The sequence below is a fragment of the Neolamprologus multifasciatus genome, chromosome 7, assembly GCF_963576455.1.
Source record: "Neolamprologus multifasciatus chromosome 7, fNeoMul1.2, whole genome shotgun sequence".
Lineage (NCBI taxonomy): Eukaryota > Metazoa > Chordata > Actinopteri > Cichliformes > Cichlidae > Neolamprologus > Neolamprologus multifasciatus.
The window spans coordinates 43,019,852-43,042,455 of NC_140445.1; the positions used below are offsets into that span (position 1 = coordinate 43,019,852).

Consider the following 22,604-nt stretch of genomic DNA (forward strand, 5'->3'; position numbering starts at 1 on the left):
CTGTGGCCTTTTAGTGTACTCAGTTCTTCTGTCAAGACAGCCCTGAACATGGCAAAGGCTGAGCGCTATATCTGGTTTCCTGGGCAGAACCAGCTGGCTGCCCAATGTAAAGTCAAAGAATTTCTCCAAGGGATTAATAAAGGATAACTTAAACCTATCTGTCAGTTCACAGGCTCTCACATTCATTAGGCGACTGCTTGGGGATTCCAAACCCCAGGCTATGCTGCTGATCTTTTAAGCTTGAAATAATTGTCAGACAAATTGATGTAATTTATAGTGATACCTTTAGCAAAGAAAACAAAATGTCAGCAAAAGGAATGTACATATAATGTCTTATTTGAAAGTATAACTAACCACATCTAGGTCTCTATCCCGATTCAGAATATTATACATGCACACACACACACATATGTATATATGTATATATATATATATATATATATATATATACACACACACACACACACACACATATATACACACACACACACGTATGTATGTATATATATATATTATAGATAGATAGATAGTGTAGCTGAATCGGTTTCCTGTCTGTGTGCAATACAGTGGATCCAGGAGACAGTAATCCAATGAGTCCTGAACTGCTGTGTTAGTCAAGCTGCACTGCACTCCATTCAGCTTCCTGAATGAACTTCTATTTTTGCAGCTCACCATAATCTTGGTGGTGTAGGCGCAGTTGACCCCGATGCCCAGGACAAGCAGGTCCAGGATTTTGGGAGGGATAAGGTCTGGCTCTGGCACCTTTTTGTAGTAGCGTTCCCCGATGTAGGCCTGCACCACTGTCATGCGATTCATAGTCAGTGTGCCCGTTTTATCAGAGCATATGGCAGTGGCATTGCCCATTGTCTCACAGGCATCCAGGTGGCGGACCAGGTTGTTGTCCTTCATCATTTTCTGATAAAAGACAAGAGCCATGTTACCAGTCTGTGGGTTTTATTTTGAACCAATCAAAAGAGCTCGGCTTGATCCAAGTTTGTCTGACGAGGGTTGAAATATTCCATTATTACTTTTGAAGTCCGGGTCATTGCTACAATGAAAGAGGTGGACAATAAATAATTCTGTAAAAGTTGCACAATACTGCGTGCTGCAAAAAAAGAATAGATCAAATATCTATCTGGCATGTTTCATCAGGCTAAATATGTTAGTTTTATTATAGCAAACATTTTTTAATTTCCCTTAGAAAATAAACAGACCTTGACTGAATAGGCTAGGGAGATGGTGACAGCCAGAGGGAGGCCTTCAGGTACAGCTACCACGAGCACCGTCACACCAATTATGAAGAACTTGACCAGAAATTGTATGTAGATGGGCACACACTCAGGGATCCACACAACCCCCTGAATGCAGAATGTATCGATCAGGAAGCGAGTGATGAGGATGATGACAGTGAGAGTTGACATGAACAGACCTGAAGGCAAAGACAGGCAGCAAAGAGAACAGAGGCACAGACTTTAGTTCATCTGTAGAGTTAATTGTGACCATAACAGATTAAGTGAACAGTGAGTTAAGTTCAAATTTGTTTTGGATCTATATATCTGCATTCATTTCCACTGAACCATCTTAAAAATGCATACAACAGCGTTCATATGTTCAGGCTTTATCAGCCCCCAGACAAATATTATGCATCTACAAAACATTTCTTCCTATACAGTCACTTCTATATAATCACATCCTTTATGTACAATGCAAGGGCTCCACAGGCTGTGGTCACACTCACTATGGACAAAATATAGTCCTTGTTTAAAACAAGTTGTTTTAGCTTCACAACTCCTTTGAACCTTTTTAAGTGAAAGATTCAAACAAAAACATTCACATTGTGAGAAAATACACTTCAGGAATACAAATGTCTTTCTCAGAAATGACACTCGCAAGTTAAAAGACTTGTAAATTGGAAATGTATAAACAGTGATTCGCATGACGAAAGATTAACTAATTTCTGCTGGAATCTTTGGATGTGAGCCAGTGCTACTGCAAAGGTGCAGTTTTTGCATCCTTTACAAAATTAGTCAGACGTCTGCTGCAACGTAGAAAAACTTTACATCTGCTCTGAAACTCTCTTGGAGATCTAGGTTTGTTGTTACTTCTTATCTTGAATATTGGATCAAAGGAGATTTTTCAGGAATTACTTCCTTTTTTGAGATGCTTAATAAATCACATCCAACATGATCATCACATAAGTTGTTCTCATCAAAGCCATGGATTCTAGTGTTCTGTTAGAACTCTTTGTTTTGTTCCTATTGTTTGTAGTTGTTCTTCGTAATCTTAGTAGCTTCCCTTGCATGCGAGCTTTCACTGAAGGATTTTTGTACAAAAAAAGTAGCTTTGCAGCTAGTCATTTTACATATTTGCCTAACAAGTAAAAGATCCCTGGATCATCTCCAGTAAGGAGACACAGATCCGATTGGGTTGCATCCAGAAAGACATCTGGTGCAAAATTCTCCCATTTCAAACATCCAGAGTGACGTGCTGTAGCAAACCATGTCTGCCAAATATGGACATCACATCAAAAATCAACATCAAGTGTTTCAGAGCACAGTGATGTGTGGTCTCTAAATCTAAATTAAATCTCAATAATCAGACTCTGTTTGTACCTGCTTTGCCGATCTGCACAGCCAGCTTAGTTAGCTTCCCCTGGAGGACGGATTTCTCTTTCTTTGCAATGTGTTTTTTCTTCTTCTCTGGTTCTCCCTCACCATTAAGTGGCTGCATCTCCACAGAGGCTCCGTCCTTCTTTTCCCCTACAGGAAATCCAAAATAGCAAACAAAAGAAATCCAAACACTTGAATGTCAAAACAGTTTTTCTCTCATAAACTGCCCTCAGAAAACAATGTTTTATCACTAATACGTTATTAAATAAAAATTTAAATTTTTAAAATTTTATTGTGCAAAATATCAACAATAGTCACCTCAAGGTGCTGTATATTTTAATGCACAATAATAAAGAGAAATCCCAACAATCAAACAACCCCCTTTCAGAAAGCATATCTGCAGGTGTATATATATGTGAGGGTGCTGATCCCATCTCGTAACAAGGTTATTAGTGGACAGGCAGGCAGCCAGCAGTAGGCAGAAGAAGAAAGCAGCTGCCAAGCTTAAGCCCAATAATCTTCTTGGGCCTAATCATAGAGTCAGGAGCACCTGCTGCTACTGCTCAGACCACAGGGCCAAACACACTACACCATGTGGGACCACAGGGAGACAGGAGGATCTGCCAGCGACCATGGGAAACTCCAAAGGAACCAAGAGTCTAACTGAACTACGTATTATAAAGCTATAATTTCCAACAGTATTTTTGAGGGGTTGGATGATTGAAGTAACCTGCCCAGAAAATAGAAGCTTTTCATGTCATACTGAACACTGAGTTGCTAATTAAATGTGTTGTGCTGTTATGCAGATGATACCCCATAATAGTTATCTATGAAATAAGATGGCATAAATCGATAAATTAAACTAGAGGCAAAAAATAAAGATCAGAATTCTACTTCTGAATTCAGAGCTGAGGTTATTGTATTGGTCCATAGAAATCTTGAAATTATGGTATGTAATCAGATACAGATACTGTTAGGCTGGACAATTCTGTATGTTGTTCCAAAAAAAAACCCTGAAAAGCCTGTGCAGTGAGAGTACTCACAGGGATGAGAAAGAGATCATATTTCTCTCACATTAGCTTTTCCCCATTGGTTCCATCCCATACGAAGTCTTTTAAGGTCAGGCCCAATCATGTCTCTTCTGTGGAGCCAGTTTGGGTTCAGGAGACGTTTCTACTTTTGAAATTAGGCTTCATTTTCCTTTCTCTTAAAACTTAGTTAAGGCTAGATGTGGTCACTATGAACCAATCCTTAAATATACCGCTGTAGGGTCAGGATGCTGGTGGACTTGATACAGTGAACATTTCTTCTCCACTGTTTTGTCCTGTCTATTTATAGACTGCTTTTTCTCCTCTCTTTCCCCTCACACCCAACTGGTTGCAGCAGATGGCTACCTTTCCCAGAGTCTGCACCTTACAATATCAAGTACCATGAGACAACTGTTGTGAATTGGACATGATGTACATAAAACTACACATCAACAATAGATGATAATTTTCCAAAGTCTAATATTCAAAGACTGCATGTGATTTCACTCAAAGAACTGTAGAAAAGGTAACCATGATTTTCAGCCTTACCTAAACAGCCTTAAGCAACCAAAAGTAAGTGGATTCTTTAACTGATAAGTTAATACGGGATAATTGGATAATATCAGATATCTGTATTTTTGTAATATCATTTAAGACTCATGCCCTTAAATTTTTTTATCCACATCATCCTGTGAAATTTAAATATGGGACAGTACTCAGACCATGACTAATGATGATTCACAGGAGCACAGACTGGGAAAGGCCTCAAGTCTTTGACCCTCATAAATGTCATTGATGTCACACATTTGACCAAGAGAACTGGGTCCAGTCAAAGAGGATGAGGAACGAGCTGGTTTCTACGTGGCTCCTCAGTTTACATTCTCCACAGAACACAGAAGCGCACAGCAGCACCCATACTGCCAAAACATATTAACTGTTACCATTATTGCTGACACATTCGGCATGGACAGATAGAGGTATGGATGCTCTAGAGTTCACTACCACAAGAAGTCGATGATCAAACCAGAGATAGCTTTAAAAACAAATTGAAGCTCTGCTGTTTAATACAACCTTCACATCAACTCATTCACACAGACAGTCATGGCATATTTGTTTGCCTACCTTTCTTGCCTTTGTTTTCTTTTTTGCCTGTAAAGAAGAAACATTTAATAGCCGTTAGTCATGCAGCACCCCTCCTTGTCCTCCTTCACTACATCCATAAATCTTTTCTATCCTTCATCGCAAAAAATATTCTTAAATTTGAGTTTATAAACCACTAAGTCTGCTGTGGCAAATGCAAGTACTGAGTCTCCAAAATGAACAGGTTGTGTATAAATTTCGTTGGCTGGTTTTGTTGCTAATCCCAAGGAAATGTTGCTTGGTATTCTCTTTTCAGCAGGTGAGCTGTAGTCTACATAATCCCCAATATATACACCCACGTAGTTATTAAAGACCAAGGTGTTCTTAAATAAATTACTTAATCGATTAATCAATTAATTAGAAACCACATAATTCATTTATCACTGGCATGAATTTCATTTTCATCTTCCATTTCTACTGTATTTTTCAGGGACCATGTATAAACAGAAAAAATTAATCTTCTAAGAGAAAATATGCATTGTACCACGTTTAGCTACTAGCTAATTTCGATTTGCAGGCCATATATAAATTTTTGTGTAAATATGAGGAAGCCGCACAAATTGGTGCAAATAAATTCATGGGAATGCAGGAAATTAACACTTTTCTGTGAGGAGACCATGCATTGTTCTGCGTTTCTGTTGCTCTTATTAAAGCCATGCCTACACACATACATGACTAATCCACATACTCATACATAAAGAATGATTAATAAATTATTAAAACCTCCAAAGTCAACTGTTATCATTGTTAGGTGTTGATTGGTGTTAGCAGGTTTGCACACATAAACAAAGGAGTAGTACCTGAGCAGGAGAGGAATCTTTGCTATGGGTTTGAGCTCCATAGCAATAACACTCCAATTTAAACACATGTGGACAACATGTTTTAGATATAAGTAGAACCACACTGGCATGTAAAATAGGATTCAATTCTACTGAACTTACTTTTCTTCCCCTTTGAATCTTTCCTTTTGTGTTCCTCTTTTTTCTTGTCTTTCTTGTCCTCGTTGTCACCTTCATCACCAGCACCAAGCAGGGTGAAGATTATTCCACTCTGAGAGTTCACACCCACAGCAGTGACCACCATCTTGCCAGAGCCTTCCATCACATGGGTACCTGAGAAAGTGAAAATGAAATATTTCACAAAAAAAAAAACGAAAAACACACAAGTCACATTGTATCTCGCTTAACAGCGTTGAGTATGGTATTTTGTAAAAGAGGAATGTTCTTCACATCTTTAAAATTAAGTGCATTTTTTTAATGGCCTACTTGTCTAGATGGAGAGAGAAGATGATTTTATTAGCCAACTGGTACCCCATTATACAGCTCAATTGACTAGTAATCAACAATTAGACTGCATTTGAAATGTTATATCCATCAGCCTCTATGGGCATATGAAGCCCAGTATGTACCACAGAGAATTCTGGTCTAGTTCGTTTGCTTTCAAATTGTAGTTTTTATTCACTATAAGGACTAAAATAATAATAATAATAATAATAATAATAATAATAATAATAATAATAATAATAATAATAATAATAATAATAGTTTGTTATATGTATTGGATTGAGGCTGTAAGAACAGATTTGATGTTCCCAATTTAGGTGAGAAAACGAGAGAGGGTAGTCAGAATTAAAATCATCTGGAAAATCATCAGCCGAAATTGTCTCCAACAATGACAGCACAGGTCACAATGATCTTGGCTGTAATTTAATGTGAAATAGTGCAGAGTGATGCACCTGACAGCAGCATGGGGTCTTTGTCAAGGTTCTTCTTGACATGATCTGACTCTCCGGTTAGAGAACTCTCATCAATCTTCAGATCGTTGCCCTGAATCAGGACACCGTCAGCAGGGAGGAGGTCACCTGGAAGACAAACACTCAGGTCATTATGTTACATCACTGTTATGTCATCTGCTTGCCACATGCAGTCATACAATGTTTAGTTATTATTTGAAAATAACCATTTAAAAAAACTAATAACGCTGTTGTTGGGTTTAAACCTTCGACCATCACAAAGACAACATGTAGAAGGATACAATCATTTTTATATTTGACTGCAGAAGTCAGGATTTAATAGTATCATCTGCTTATTTGTTAGTAATGCCAAACTAAATGTCACCAAATGTTAGTAAAGTGAATTATTACACACATGATTTTGCTTCCTCACCATATTTGACTTGTGCAATGTCACCAACCACAATCTCGGACACTTTGATCTGGATCACCTGCCCCCCTCGAACCACCGTGAACTTCTGCTCCTGCTCGATGCGGTTCTGGAGGCCACGGAACTGCTTCTCTTTGCTCCAGTCATTGAAGGCCGTCACTAGCACCACACACACCACAGACAAGAGGATGGCAGCGCCTTCGATCCATCCAGTCTCTGCCTCGCTCTCATCATCCACGCCCCCAGCTGCACTGCCACAGTCTAAACAGAGACACATCAGCTAGAACTTTTATGAACATTTTTCAGTTTCATGACCTTCTGTCTGTTAACAGTGCCTCACATGCCAGTTTCAAACACAAGTTGACGTTTACTCAACTGTTGGGTGCACCATGGTGAAATCGCAGAGTGCACAGTGAAAGTAGCCATAACAGAAATACCAGGAAGGACCAGCACTTAACATTGTCTGGAGATGCATCGTAGGATCAACTTGTCAGGAGTTTTCAGGGTTTTATTAGAACTGAAGCTCAGAGCTAGTTTGGAGAAGCAGCAGCTTGTTAGATGAAGTTGACGTTAATTATTACAGCATTATTATTATTATGATTACAGTGACAGTGACAGATGAACCAGGTATATCCTTTGAAATGCATACGTGTGTTTGTCCCTCTGCACAATAAAGTCAAGCTGAGCTTTCATGTAGTGCCACTGTACTCCATATACAACACAGGACATTTTATTAGGTATATCCACTGAACTGCTCATTAACGCAAATATTTAACCAAGCAGATTGGCAACAGCTCAATGACTTTAGCTGGATCTCCTGTGATTTTCCCACACAACCATTTCTAGGGTTCACAGAGAATGGAGAAAATTTCCAGACTCCTTAAAGTTGATAAAAAGGAAACAGTAACTCAAATAACTACCAAGGTACAACCAAGGTATGCAGAGGAGCATCTGTTAATGCACAACACAGCAGATATGCTACAGCAGCAGAAGACAATACAGCTGGGACTATATGCGCATAGGCTCATAAAGGGGGTCAAATAAAGACTGTAAAAAATATTTCCTGATCTAATGAGTCTCAGTTCCCGGTGAGACATTCTGACGGTAGGGTCAGAATTTTGCATAAATAATAGGAAAGGTCTGTAATGGTGTGGGGGATATTTTCTTGGTACACTTTGGCACAAACAGAGTATCATTTAAAGCCCACAGCCTTCCTGAGACTCGCTGCTGATAATCTCCATCCCTTTATGCCCATTGTGTAGACAACATCTGATAGCTGCTTCCAACAGAGTAAAGAAGCATTTCACAAATCTGGAGCAAATGTGTGATGCCATCATGTCAATATAGACTGAAATCTTTGAGAATTGTTTCCAGGACCTTGTTGAATCTACTTCATGACAAATTACAGGCAAAATGGGAACTGGCCTAACACCAGTTCCAGGAAGACTACTTTGCTGAAATGTTGGTGTGGAAACCAGTTCACCTTCATACAAGCTCATTACACTGATCACATGATGGACTCTAACTTTTCTAATGATCAGATATTGACCCGTCACAGCTCTACTGCTAAAAATGTTGAGGCATCAGCGAGTCACCTGGATACTCATAGACTAGTTTTCTTTTCAAGTAACGAGAACTACTCACTCTGTCTCTCAGCATCTGGTGGATGATAGAAAGAAAGGCCTAGTGAAATGATGGCTGCCACCTCCAGGATGATGAGCGTGACATCTTGCAGGGCTTCCCACACTAACTGCAAAAACATTTTTGGCTTCTTTGGAGGGATGATGTTAAGTCCAAACACCTCTTTCCTTCTGTCGATATCTTCCGATTTTCCATCTAAGCCTGCAGTAGGAGACACAAAGATAAAATGACTCCATATTCGTTCAGCTGAACATGGATCACACCTTCAACCTGACATGTATTTAGAACTAATTGATCTGTTTGCTGTCTGTTTTACGAGGGGTTAAACACAACTGTTAGTTCACAGTGTAATATTACTTGATCAAATGTTTCATCAATATCACATTTTCTGATTGATCTTTTAAATGCACACTCAAGATGAATTTGATCTAGGTAGCCAAAGATGTAATAAGTCAACACTGTGGCCTTTGATGTGCTCGATGAGAATGCATTCAAAAATCAAATAAAAATAAAAAAACAACTGATGAAATATACAGTGATGGTATTGCCTTGATGTCTTAAGAAAGTATCATAAACTAATACAGATTTGCATCTCCTTCTGGATCCAGAGCCTCAGCTAATGTATGTCGTGGAAGGAAATTTTCTTCCTTGGAGAAGCTATAGTCTCAGATGGCTCTTGTTTTAAATGTAACACATCGGTTATCACACTTGGTGTTTGTGTCTCTTCAGTAATATTGTGTTGTGCGGGAGCAAAGAGCAGACCGGTTTCCCCTCTGTGGAGTAGAACAACATGTCAGGACACACTCCGATCCCCTAAGAGACACTGCAGCTGCTGCGTGGTTGCAGCTGGCTCCGTCAGTTGTAACTGGTTTTTAACCCAACATTTCTCTTGATGTTGTCTGAAAATGAAACACAGTGAGCAGAGTGCTGTGTATTCTCCGAATGTTTAGGTAAGTGGGATTACACTAAGAGTTTATGTCATCTGTCCCCAGCTGTTGATACAAAGAGAAATAAAGCAGCGGAATGGATTTTCCAGTCAATTCAACCTGCTGCTGACATTTTACTCTCAGCAGGAGTCGAAGCACTGAAAGTGTTTACCGAGCGCGTGGAAGACGGACAGACTGAATGAATTAATAATAGGGGGAAAATGTCAAAGGGCAGACGTATGAGACAAGCTCAGCAAAGACAAACTGAATGCGGTGTCTGTAGGTCACTATAATTCAGATAAAGTTTAATAGGAAACCTTAAAAGTCCAACTTAGGCACGAAAAAGCAAAAGAAGCAGAGGCATTATAAACAAGAAACGCTGACTTGAGAGAAAGCGCCAGAGGAGACAAGCGTCTCATTTCAGAACAAAGTCAGCAAATATTTTGAGTAAATGAGCAGATTTGACTTGTGGGTGCTTTAAGAAAAGGAAAATAAAAGTGAAAGATAAAACTACTAAACACACCTGAACACTAACTAACTGGTAAAAGTGGACTGGCAAGGAGTGTGATTTTCCAGTGAACAGTCTAATATACTTGTTCACAGAAGAAAGAAATTTCACAATTACATTAAGAAGAAAAAACACACATGTAAAATGGATTGTTGACATCCGATCCACAAATAAATAATTTGAGCTACCCTTACTGTGAGCAAGTAAACCAATCCCTGTTTAAGACACACTGTTATTTCCTCTTCTTCTTCTTGATGTTTGATTTGGCAGAGATTTATTGCCAGATGCCCTTCCAGAGACATTTCTTCCCATTTGTCCGAGCTACACTGGAGTTGCCCTCACCTCCAACAACATACATTTATGGTTGGTTTACACAGCTTGTGTATGTTTGTGTATGTTTGTGCATGTTTGTGTATGTTTGTGTATGTTTGTGTATGCATGTGTAGCTGTATATGTCCACAAGTGTGTGAGTGCGTGTGTGTGTGTGTGGGGGGGGGGGGGGGGGGGGGGGGGGATTGTGTTGCTTACATTGTTGAGATGTACATTGCTGTGCTTGAGAGTCACCATCTACCAGGACCAAATTCCTTGTATGTATCTGTGCATATACATGGCCAATAAACGTGATTCTGATTCTGATTCTGATCTTTACAGCTACAGAAACAATAGAAGAAAAAAACACTTTTATCCCCACTGCAACGAATCCTGCACTTGAATATTTTTGAACACAATGTGCTTTTCTCTGCCCAGAAACTGACAGAGAGCAGAGCAACAGGAGCTGCAGGTCACAGATGACTTTGACCATCACACAGTCAACAGTCCCTGAAGACTAATGAACCTAGTGTGTCCTCTGCTGTTTTAATGATGCCCACGCTGGGAGGGGAGGTCAGTGAGTCAGTAGTGAAGAGTTCTAAATTTATTCAAAATCATAACTTTGAGGTGTATGCAGAAGTTTGCACACCCTGTGCTTGCTTCACATTTAATGCACTGTTACTTTCCTTAAATTATTTTTTAAAAACGAAGCAAACTAAGTAGCCTGTGCAAATGTTTGAGCTCTTAATTTAATCTGAAGTTTAATCTTAGATTCACATCTGTGATACTGTGACGCTGCAACTAGGAGTCAGTTTTGTAAGGACACAAAGGTAATACAATTTATGAACATATTTACCATCGACAGGTGACGTCCTCAGCCGGGCACACAGTCCATTAACTTCAGTATAAGATTCCTGGATTCTAGCAACTGCCTCCTCTCCTCTAAGTTCCATGAGGGAGCGTAGCTCCTGGACTGAGCAGCTGAACTCTGCATCGTGGTTGGCCTCGCCACGTCGGACATATTTGGACCCACTAAAAGAGTTGTTGGTCATTTTTCCTTTCTTGGGGACTCAGCAGAGGCCTTCTCAAACAGACTCAGTGGTAGGCCTGAGGTACCAATGTAGCCTGACAGGGACTCTGTGACTGTTGAGAGAAAGATAAGTCCTGATAACATCAGGATATACGCTGTACTGCAGAAAGAATGATACACTTATTACCACAAAAAAGATGGGATTGGACAGGACGGTGACATCTCTGGTATGATTTCTTGGAAAGTAAAGGTTTGCACATTCTACACATTGCATATGATGAATTTTAATTTGTATATTTCTTATGATTCTACATCTTCAGATTTGTTTTTTTATAAATACATAATGTCAAAAAAGTACTATTTGCAATCCCAAGCAGTTCATTTCAAAATATCATCATTGTCATCATGCAATACAAGTTTTACTTCACTTCATTTCAGTTTTGTTTGTATTGTGCCAATTCACAAAAGAAGCCACCTCAAGGTATTTTAAAAGATAGAAACTCTACAAAATCAGGGTGCAACTTCCAACAATCAAATGAGCAGCCTCCAGTGGATAAGGCTCAAGGAGGGGAAGCCATTTATCATGACTGATTTGTGTGAGGGGAAAGGAGGGCATAGACAAACTATGAGAAAAAACACATACAAAACACAGAAGAGCAGAAAAGTTAATGGCATCTAGTAGTAGCATGCAAGTACATAAGGAATGCTCAGTGCACAATGGGAAGTCCTCCAGCAGCCTACAACAGCATAACTGAGGGTCCTGGTAGCTGAAAACTCTCTCTATGCTACTTTTAGATACTCTTAGAACCACAAGCCAGCCTGCAGTCTGAAAGCAAAGTGTTCTGTTGGTATACTATGATACCAAAAGGTCTTTAAGATATAATGATAGTTGAAATTGATTTGAAATTCAGCCCTGGATTTATTAGGGGGCTGTGAAGGAGCAATATGGCAATATAGTCTGTGTTTGTAGTCCCTGTTAGTGCTCTCATGGAAACTTTTTGGATCACCTGAAAGAATTTCATTCATTTCAGGTAGGTTCACCACAATGAAAATAAAGAGCTACAAAAGTCCTTAAATTAACAAATAGATGAACCAGTTTTTTAGCACCACTTTCAGACTGGATGGTGCTAATTTGAGCTGTTTCTCTGCTATACTGAACTCTAAATCCTGACTAAAAGTTTTTAAATAAATAATTACTCTGTATTTAATCAGTTAGCTGTTTTACGACAACCCCTTAGATATATATATTTTTAATCACTCTATAATGAAGTAAACCAGTTGGATCAAATAAGGGCTTTTAAAGGGAGGGTTTAACTACAGCACCATAAAAACATGTGGTCTTTAGCCTGTTAAAAGAGATCACATCACATTTGATCACATTTATTATCAAAGCATAAATTAATGCTAAGGCTTTGTTGAACTGTCTGAGATAAAGTGATTATTGAGGTTAGTTCAGTGAGATGAATAGTATAGAAGCAATTAACATAAATATCTGCAACCACTAAAGCTGCTGTACCTGATCAGCCATTCATGGAAAGGCTCTTCCTAATGTTTTGTAATTTATAAATAAAAAGGCAAGGAAAACTAGTGGGCAACAACACGATGGACAATAGTATGAAAACAGTATTTTAAGCTTCTTCACAATTAAAATCTCATTACAATCCAGTATTTACTCAACCGCATGCTTACGAGATTGTCTTAAGTACTTTACATTAGAAACCAGCTCCATGAGACCCCAATCAGCCAAGCAGGACCCAGTAGAGCTAATTTTATTTCCATCAAGCACAATGTTCTCCCCTCAATGGTTAACAGGAACTCAGACTTAATATGTAACAGTGTGTGGAGTAGAGATTTGTCCCTGCTCCTATGTGAACTGAAACCCTTTATATTTCTGCCTCACAGGTTGTGACCTCTGTGCCTTTAGCTGTAATCTGTGTCAATCAGTCAGCCTGGGCTTAATCTGAGAGAGGGAGAAACAGCCTATCTGTTTAAGGCTGAGGCAGAGGAAGAAAAGAGCTACTGAGAGAAGAGCAGGATGGACAGAAGTCAAAATAGTCATTGAAGTTTTGCTGCTCACTGTACCTTAGTATGGCTTTACTATGAATTCTAACCAACAATTAAGAACCACAAATGGTTTCACGCTGTAAAATATAAACCTAAGTGCAGCTGTAAATGTTCACATTAGAAGCTGAAAAAGATGATCTAGAATTGGATATTGGAGGAAATCTCAAATTATCTATTATTAATTAATTAACCATCAGAAGCAAAACAAAGTAAAACTGCATAAGTAATGAATAAATTCCACGGGAAGTCATCCACACAAATACAAAAAAACAGAAACACATCCAGGTTTTATGACAAAAACACAACTTGAAGCCATTTCTAATAATAAAAAAACAACAACAATCCATTACTGTAGCACTGAGAAGAAGAAAAGCTTTACTTACAGAAACTTCCCCCATCACCTCCTGTTAGCAGCAGCAGGTATTAGTGGTGGTCCGATTACTGTGAGCAGCGACACACTCACAGCTCCAGAAACAGCCCATAACCCGGAGACAGCTCCTCAGCGGGCAGTCTGCAGAACAGCACCAAGACCCCAGTTTACTACCCAAACTGGTCCTTTTTCAGTGTGACCTTCAGCAAGCTCGCAGTTTCAAACAGCTCTCTTTATCAGAGGAAAAAACAGGAGCTGGCTGAATGATTATCTGAGGAAAGCCTCGCTTAATCTAATTAGACAATCTGTGGCTTCACTGAGTGCCAGAGAGTCCGCTGCTGCAGCTCCTCCTGCTGAGAGCGACATGCCAAGTCCACACACGAACTACGTCTACACCTGCTGCATCCTCTGACTGAAAGGCACACAGCAGGCGTACACTCACCAGGTCAACACACACCCCATCTAAACCTGCTGCTGCTGTGCTTCATACTCCAGAAAGGGTGCACATTGGGTCCACATATAGCACTGAGACTCCTCCTGCTGAGATGAACCAATTAGATCTAAACAGACCAAACTGTGAAGGTGAATGCAAGTGGTCGGACGTTACAGCCTGACGACCAACTGCAGCCCCAAAAGAAACTAGTTCAGTACATAACTAACCATCAACACGACTTCTCATGGAGAATTCCATGAAACAGTCCAACTGTTTGCTCTACTGTGGTCTTTTCACTTTGTTACACACACTTCAACACCCTGAGCAGCAATGATGCATGATGACGTCATGTGACACACACGCACACACACGGATTACAGTACACAATGACATAGAAGGATTAACTGAGTGTGCACACACACATACACACACAGGATAATATCACTCTTTCGTATTTACGTTCTAGTATTTTTGTTTTGATCTAACATGATCTTTGACCCCACACTCTAAAGAGGTCTACACAGCAGTAGTTTAAGGATTGGATCGACAGATCAGTGATGGACTACTAAGACCAAAGCTCTGGATTCACTGCTTAACAAAAACCACGGTTGATCAAAATGTTTCTATATTCTCTGCATACAACCATGACGAGCCACGAAAGAAAAAAACAAACAGAACACACAGAAAAGAAATCAAAGACTACTTTGACAAAGGCAAAACCAGGGCTATGCAGAAGGTACAGACCAGAGGTTTACCCATCATGAGCATGAAGAGCATGGGTATTTTGGTAATTTGGGGGTTTTAATTATTTCTTTGAACTTCTTCTTTTTTTTCTTTTTTTTTAAATTTTTTGGGGGGGAGGAAACATATATTTTTGAGGGCTTTAAAAAATAAGAACTGGATGTACAAGTGTGAGGTGAAGCTAAAGAATTTGGAGGTAGTCTTCCCACTTTCATCCACTGTGAAATGTACCACTACCACAGGCAGCTTGAAAAAAAAAGTCAGGGCATAATTTACTCCTTTACTCCTCTGACCTCTTGTACCTTAGTCAGATAGCTCAACATTGTCTTGTCTGACCATAAAACTATTCTCCAGAACTCCGTCTTTTGAAATATTTGAGTATATTTATATATTTGAGCCTGTATGTATACCCTGTGTGGACTATAGAAAATCCCAAATAAATGTAAAATTGTACCGTCAATTTTTGATGTGTGATGTATGCTATGTCATTAAAGATGTATGCTGTACAATCATTCCATCCTGGAAAAAGAGGCAGTCAGAGAAATCACAAAGGTCTGTGACTCTAATGCCCATGATGAGGTATGTAAACATCTGAAAGATCTGAAATAAACAACAATCAGACAGAAAGAAGGCAAAACCCAGAGAATAAACACCAAAAAACCAACTGTTATAAGACAGGAACAAAACACTGAGACAAGAAGAATCCTACATGATACAGACATAGTAGAAACCCTAAAAAGACTGGAACAATAAAGTGAAAAACAAAAATGCAATGATACCACAAAAAGTTAAAGGTACTAAAACAATACTAAAAATCAAAACCAGAAGCAAAAATCATTGTAACAATAAACATGACAATTTGGGGACACTGTTTAATAAAATTTGACTGAAATTCTAAGCACAAAGCTTTTATGCCCTGGTGACTGTTGAAATTAAAGTTAATTTAGATAAAGCCTGTAAATACTGTAAATATTGTTTTGTCACTCGTGTTTTTGTTGCTACAAACACAAAGCAAAATGTCATTTTAATACATAATTTTTCTTTTTCTTTTTTAAATTAAACCTCCTTTAATAATATTTTCAAAGTTATGCTAGTCATGCTAATTGCTAAAACAATTATAACTAAGATTTATGTAGACCACTGGGTGGTTTAGAGCTTTTTGGGTGGCGTTCAAGAATGCCTATATTTCATTATAGCAGTCCTAAAAATAACATTTCAGAAATTCCCACAGCCCATCCAACCAGGAAGGTGACTTGAAACACTCACCAGTAGGAAAAAGGGGGGGGGGGGAGGGGGCACTGTGGAATCAGAGCAATAACTTTGAGTGGGAAAAGCCTTTTAAAACCTTACTTTGGGGCAGGGTCACATTTGTCCTATTCTTATAAAAGTTGATTACTGAAAATAAATATGACAGTGCATCCAGTAGTCTTAACATGAGTCATAAGAGGCCACTGAAAGAGGAAACCTTGCCCTAAACAATTGATGAGCTTAGCATGATGGCCCACAATTGACCTGGAAGCAACATCCCAAAGATGTTCTATCTTTGAGGTCAGGACTCTGTTCAGGCCAGTCAAGTGCTCCCAAATCAGATTCTGTCATCCATGCCTTTGTGGACCTTGCTTTGTGCACTGGTGTGCATTCATGTTTGAACAGAAACGGGGCGTACAGGCCGTACAGTAAAGACTTGACAGCTATTTAACACTTCAATACAATTTTTAAAGCTTTGCCTGTCCTTCAAGCAAACTGGAGAGCTATTCCTGAAGACTACTTAAAGAAATTACAAGAAAGCTTGCCTAAGAGAGTGGCTGTGTTGAAGAATGGCTATCTCTACAGTTTCCCAAAGTGACACCATCGTGCTTTTATTTTGTTACACTGACAGTATACAGCTCATAATGGTGAACAATAAATTAAATATTTATAAATTTTCACATTTAAATAAACTACAATCACGTAATTTGGGGTATTTTTCATGGTTTGGACCATAAAACTTTTAAAATACATTAATATTTTTCTTTGTTTGGATGTAGTTTTTATCATGTTTATATTACAAACATCTACGTTTTGTAAATTGAACACAGTTTACTGTGAGACACAAGTAACTACGCTGAGCAGGACAGAAAGAGCGACCTCTTGTGGATAAAACAGGCACTTCTGCAGATTTTAAACATCCACATGAGGAGGGCCCTGCTTATATTATCGGAGCTACTGAGACCCTATCGTTGCAGATCACCTGATCAAAGTCTGCTACATGTCCCACGCTTTTACTGAATTTTACTAAATCAGAATCAGAGACGATCACGTTTTTGAGGCAATAGTGCCCAAACTTTGTAATAACCTTCAGCATAATGGTCACATTTTACCTGATCAGCTGAATCCGTAATTTGTTTTAAACAACTGCCGAAAATATTTTTTTTTATATATTTTAGTGTTCTCATAATGATTTCCCCATCCGACAGTCTCGGTCGTTGTGTCCTTGGGCAAGGCACTTCACCCGTTGCCTACTGGTGGTGGTCAGAGGGCCCGGTGGCGCCAGTGTCCGGCAGCCTCGCCTCTGTCAGTGAGCCCCAGGATGGCTGTGGCTACAATGTAGCTTGCCATCACCAGTGTGTGAATGTGTGTGTGAATGGGTGGATGACTGAATGTAGTGTAAAGCGCTTTGAGGTCCTTAGGGACTAAGTAAAGCGCTATACAAATACAGGCCATTTACCATTATTCGGACCTTAGTTTGCATCTATTTGTGTGCAAGTTAAGTATGTATATTAGAATGGTCTGACTGGATGGCTAATAATGAGTCTGTATGATAGGACATATATGTGTGGTGTCTAAGAACTGTATTCTTTAAAAAGTGATACACAAATAAAGTTATTATTGTTGATGTTATTGTTGTCGTCGGCGTTGTTGTTGTTTGTTCTTCCACTCTTCCTTTATTACCCTTTTTGTGTGGTATATGCTTAAAGTCTTTGTTAAGGCATCAGTACTCAGCTAGTGTAATACATTAACACAAAGAAGGCGAGAACTATTTTGGAGTCTTCTGTCGTGTTTGAAGCGGCAATACTAATGACACCTTAACGTTGTCGACGAAGAAGAAAGGCGATCACGTGTCTGCCAGTGAACAGCTGATCCTGACGTCATTCAGCAACAAGCAACATGGCGGAGTGGAACAGAGGTAAATGTTTTGACACGTATTCACTTCCAAATATTCAGTTGTGTGTTATTTGTGTCAGCTTAGAGATGATGTTACAGCTGGGTGGTACATTTTAAAATGTTATTTTTAAGTATCGTTTGCTCGTATAACACCCAAATCTCAAGAGCTAAGCTAACTAGCTCTGACATACTTAAATATTAGCAAAAAGCAAGGCTACCTTGTAAGTTTCATATCAATTGCTATCGCCCTCTAAAGAAGCATCTGCCTCTCTGAAGGGTGATAAAAAGTGATATTATTATTATTATTAGTAGTAGTAGTAGTAGTAGTAGTATCTTATTAGTTTCCCAAATATGGGATAATTAATACTCCTTGGCAGTGTTGTAAGTTTACTTCACGTCGTTATTCCGTGCTTAGCTTAAAGGGTTGGATTTATAATGAACATCCCTTCAGCAGAGACTCTGCACCACACTCAGATCATGCTGATATCAAAATCATTGATGAAAACGTGCTGCTTCCTGTTGATTTAAACCGAAAATTAGAAACATTACCTATTCTTTAACAAGTTATGTGTTCAGAACTATGTGCTTGGCAAAAACAGTATCTTATGAGGTCTATCTGCGGTTTTCAACAGAAACATAACAATTCAAGGAACATTCAGATCTTGTGTGTCATATCTAATCCACAGTGTTTGTGCTTGTCTAGGCCATGGCTCTGTGGATGATGTGCTCGATGCTGAAAACAAACGGATGGCAGAGAACCTGGCCAACAAAGTGTCCAGACTGAAATCTGTGCGTAACAACCAACAACCGTCCCCTTCAGTGACCAGTCTGATTAATAAATCAGCTGGTCTGTAGTTACTAGGTTACTGCTGTCAAATGTACTTAGTTTTAATTATAAGTAAAGCTGTCAGTTCCCAGAATCAGAATTATTAATTATGCCAAACACAACCAGTTTTGTTATTTAATGTACTGATACATGGCTTATTGCTTGTAAGAATTTCAGGTGTAGAATAGAATAAAATAGAATAATCCTTTAATTGTCCCACAAGGGGAAATTTGGTTGTATCAGCAGCAAAAAACACACATATACAAAAAGAACACGACACAGAACAGAAAACACAATTTTTACATATTTACATCATGGACAATAGTTAGCAGAGCAGAGTACAGTACAGTTGTTAAAATTAGCATACAGATAGTGTGCAAACAGAGCAGGACACTGAAAGATGTTTAAATAGTTAAGAATATTTAGAATAATTAGAAAAGTGCAGATTGTGTATTGTACCTGTGCATTAAAAAGTAGACATGTAACTTACAGTAAGTTAGTGTATATATAAGCTGAGAAAAAGTGATGTGCCGTTATAACAGTAGAAGTTGTTGCAGCAAATGCATTACACAGCAAATGTGTAACCAAATGCATCACTGGTATAATGGTTGTCTTTTATTAATAAATGTACAGTATTGTGAAAATTTGAAAATTGTACAACCAGTGCCTCCAGTGTAAGATGGGACACCATCAGGCACTTCTACATAGTTACATGATATTAAGATTTTCTTACACCAAGCTTCAGGCTCTTCCTGGTTCAGAACAATCCTCTGGGCATTCACTGTACACTAATGAAAACAACTTGTTTACATAGAGTCAAGACAATTAGTCTGTCTACTATACTGAAAAGACATCTATAAAGATTACTGTTATTTTTTAGACTGATTCAAAATTTCTGTTATGCTTAAATAAATGACTCATAATTGGTTTAAATCTTGTAGAAATTGTCCCTGATTAAAACCTCTTTGGGGATCCAGAAAATATTTTATGCATGTTCACAGACTTTGACAAATGAGTCGTGTCTATTTTTAGCAAAGAGTTGTGTTTTAAATGCCTACAACGTCCTGTTTAGTTGGACATCTTCCAATCTGCGCTTAAGCTGGTTAGGTACTAAGTGACAGAGCAACAGCCTAAAAGGATAAATGGTAGCCAAGAAGATGTTTGCTTTCCTGTTCTACATTTTCCTCTGCTGTGCCATTCGCTTTTCAGAATCTGCTCTCATGTTCTTTCTTCTGCCTGTAGTCTAACCCTGAGATGATGTAAAACTTCACTTGTTACAAGTGATTGCTTATTAGTACTTTTTTGCATGAGATTTCACATTTTAGGACATGATAAAAATAATCTAAAATATAAAATAATAGTCCTTACAGGTCTCAAAATGGTTTAAATTCAACCTCAGGTGAGCAAGAACATATGTCATAGGAATTGAGAGTAAGTAGCACCAGGGTGAAAGTGAAAGTGGCCTCCATAAAAGCAAACGTTTTGACAGTTTGCTGGTCTGCCATAGTCAGACTTCTACAACTAACTTGATCATCTTTTTGTCTCTGTATCTCGCAGTTGGCTTACGACATCGACAGAGAAGTGGACGATCAGAATGAGTACCTGGATGGCATGGTGAGCGTTTCCTGCCTTAAACACAAATATAGTTAAGCTTTTAGTAAAAAAGAACTGACATTTTAATTTCTCCCATTTGTCTATAATCAGAATATTGTTTTAAATATTCACTGAGTTTCACCCTGTTGTATTTTCACGATGGCTCCTCTGAACTGTTTAGTGAATTGTTTGATCTACAGGTTTCACTGGGACCTAGCATTCAGGAAACATTTTTATAAAGTCCCAGTATAAAAAATAAGCACTGTGTTGATTGTCAGAATCTGTGTGGATTGATACATTTGGTAAATAGAGTGCACATTATATAAGTACAAATCAATACTATCTCAAATATAGGCTGTTTTATTTTTTCTCTTAGGTCAATTTATTGGGAATTATTAAAGAATTATCTCCTCTTTCTTTTAGGACTCAAACTTCATGAGTGCGACAGGCCTGCTCACTGGCAGCGTGAAACGTTTCTCCACCATGGTCCGATCAGGACGAGACAACCGCCGTATCCTGTGTTACGTCTCCATGGGGATGGTCCTGGTCTTCTTTGTTCTTTACTACCTGGTGTCCAGGATCCACCAATAACTGGGAAAACAAGATCAGCCAGGCTCTGATATGGAGCTGAGACTTTAGACTGTAATGTCAAAACTGATTTAAATAAAGACTTCTTTTATTTTGCACCAAAGAAAGAAAGCACGACGTAGGCAAAATTGGTTTGACGAGTTGGAGGTGTCAGTCAGCCCACCGGAGGTAACTGTAGTGGGCGTGGTCATATCAATCAGACGCCTGAACTTTGGGATCTTTGAGTTGGCTATGAGTACGTCCCATCCTGCAGCAGCAAGTCCTGATTTGGTTGGAAGACAACAGAGCCCGAACGCTCAGGAGGTGGGAATGTCATTCACCATATCCAAGTCTAATTGATTGATGAACCTGTCAATCAGGAGAAAATTTCCAAAAAATCAGTTTATGAGTTTTCACACCTAGAGCTTGTTTATCTTCTCCCGAGTCTGTCAGTGAGAGTTTAGAGCTTTTTCCATCTTGTATCAGTTCTTGTCACATACAAAAACATCTAACAGCCAAACTGCATCACAAACATACAACACTGCAAGTATTAGGGACATATTTGTCATGCAGGAGGGAGAAAATACAGAAAATATAGAAATGGTGGTGCTGTGTTTAGTCCAAACACCAGTAAGCCACCACATTAAAATTACATTCATAATTCATTAACATAAGACTTGTGTTCAGTGTCCTGTGATTTGTGTTCTATATTTATGCTATATTACCACATTCACCTGCATAAATGAGTCACAAGAGGGAAACTGAATCAAGAGTCTGACTGTACTAAAGTCAACAGCTGGGAAATAATCTGAGATTTTAGTCAGTGCATCTGCAATGCTGACATTTCTCTCTATCCATGTTTGGTGTTTCCTACTGTCTCACAATGAAGTGCAAGGAAGGAAATGACTGACGAGGCAGAGGTCAAAAAGTTTTATATGTGGAAAATATAGAAAATTTTAATTTGTCCAAAATTAATTGTGTTTGTTACTGCTAGGGCAAACATATGAAGGTCAAACACGCATATATTCATTATTTTGGGGCACTAAAACTAATCAGTCCACCCCACGAGTACAAAAAGTGGTACCATCTGCTTTTGGTTGGTCTTGGTCTTGTCACTGTATATTGAAAGGTAGCTCTTAAAGACTTTTGACATGTTCATATGTTATTAGCCATCCTTTCAGTATGTTTGCACTCCAGACTGTTTTTATAATTATAAGAAATGTTGGGACCTATCCTATCCTGTTGATGGTTTACAAGAATATTCATATCATTTTCTTTGTTTCTTTTTTATTCCACTTTCAGTCACTGAAACAGATATTTGTAATTCTTGAAGAGTTGAAAGTTATATTATTTTCTTATAGTTGAGCATGGGTGAAAGAAATCATTAATACAGATCTAATAAATGATTGAAATTGTAGAAAATGTTCAGTATAATTTATTTAAGTTCTGGTAGTTATGGGCAGTGCTACAGATTAATAATACTATTTTAATTAAATACGCATATTTTCAGAAC

General features: G+C 38.6%; 2 protein-coding genes across 2 annotated transcripts in view; one reads left to right on the forward strand and one right to left on the reverse strand.

Annotated features, from left to right (window-relative positions):
* The window catches only part of LOC146514994 (plasma membrane calcium-transporting ATPase 1-like), a 28,771-nt gene extending 14,309 nt beyond the window's left edge, over positions 1-14,462 (reverse strand). Inside the window, exons 1-10 of the mRNA XM_085167283.1 lie at positions 13,801-14,462; positions 11,180-11,466; positions 8,584-8,781; positions 6,943-7,200; positions 6,513-6,638; positions 5,719-5,889; positions 4,760-4,786; positions 2,613-2,759; positions 1,215-1,429; positions 673-915 (exon numbers count right to left, since the gene is read on the reverse strand). Of these exons, the coding sequence (XP_085023409.1) occupies positions 673-915; positions 1,215-1,429; positions 2,613-2,759; positions 4,760-4,786; positions 5,719-5,889; positions 6,513-6,638; positions 6,943-7,200; positions 8,584-8,781; positions 11,180-11,375 (1,581 nt within the window). The 5' untranslated portion in view covers positions 11,376-11,466; positions 13,801-14,462. The remainder of the gene's footprint in view (positions 1-672; positions 916-1,214; positions 1,430-2,612; positions 2,760-4,759; positions 4,787-5,718; positions 5,890-6,512; positions 6,639-6,942; positions 7,201-8,583; positions 8,782-11,179; positions 11,467-13,800) is intronic.
* A 3,563-nt stretch (positions 14,463-18,025) lies between these two features.
* On the forward strand, positions 18,026-22,513 carry bet1l (Bet1 golgi vesicular membrane trafficking protein-like). Its single transcript, XM_085165790.1, has 4 exons — positions 18,026-18,127; positions 18,809-18,894; positions 20,489-20,545; positions 20,948-22,513. Exons 1-4 carry the CDS (start codon positions 18,109-18,111, stop codon positions 21,113-21,115), a joined length of 330 nt encoding a protein of 109 aa, XP_085021916.1. The 5' UTR covers positions 18,026-18,108; the 3' UTR covers positions 21,116-22,513.
* The last annotated feature ends 91 nt before the right edge of the window (positions 22,514-22,604 follow it).

What these genes read in the sequence shown, in the direction of transcription:
- bet1l (XM_085165790.1), top strand. An exon ending in AAGTGTCCAGACTGAAATCT is followed by an intron (nt 18,895 to 20,488) that starts GTGCGTAACAAC and finishes TGTATCTCGCAG; the next exon opens with TTGGCTTACGACATCGACAG. An exon ending in ATGAGTACCTGGATGGCATG is followed by an intron (nt 20,546 to 20,947) that starts GTGAGCGTTTCC and finishes TCTTTCTTTTAG; the next exon opens with GACTCAAACTTCATGAGTGC.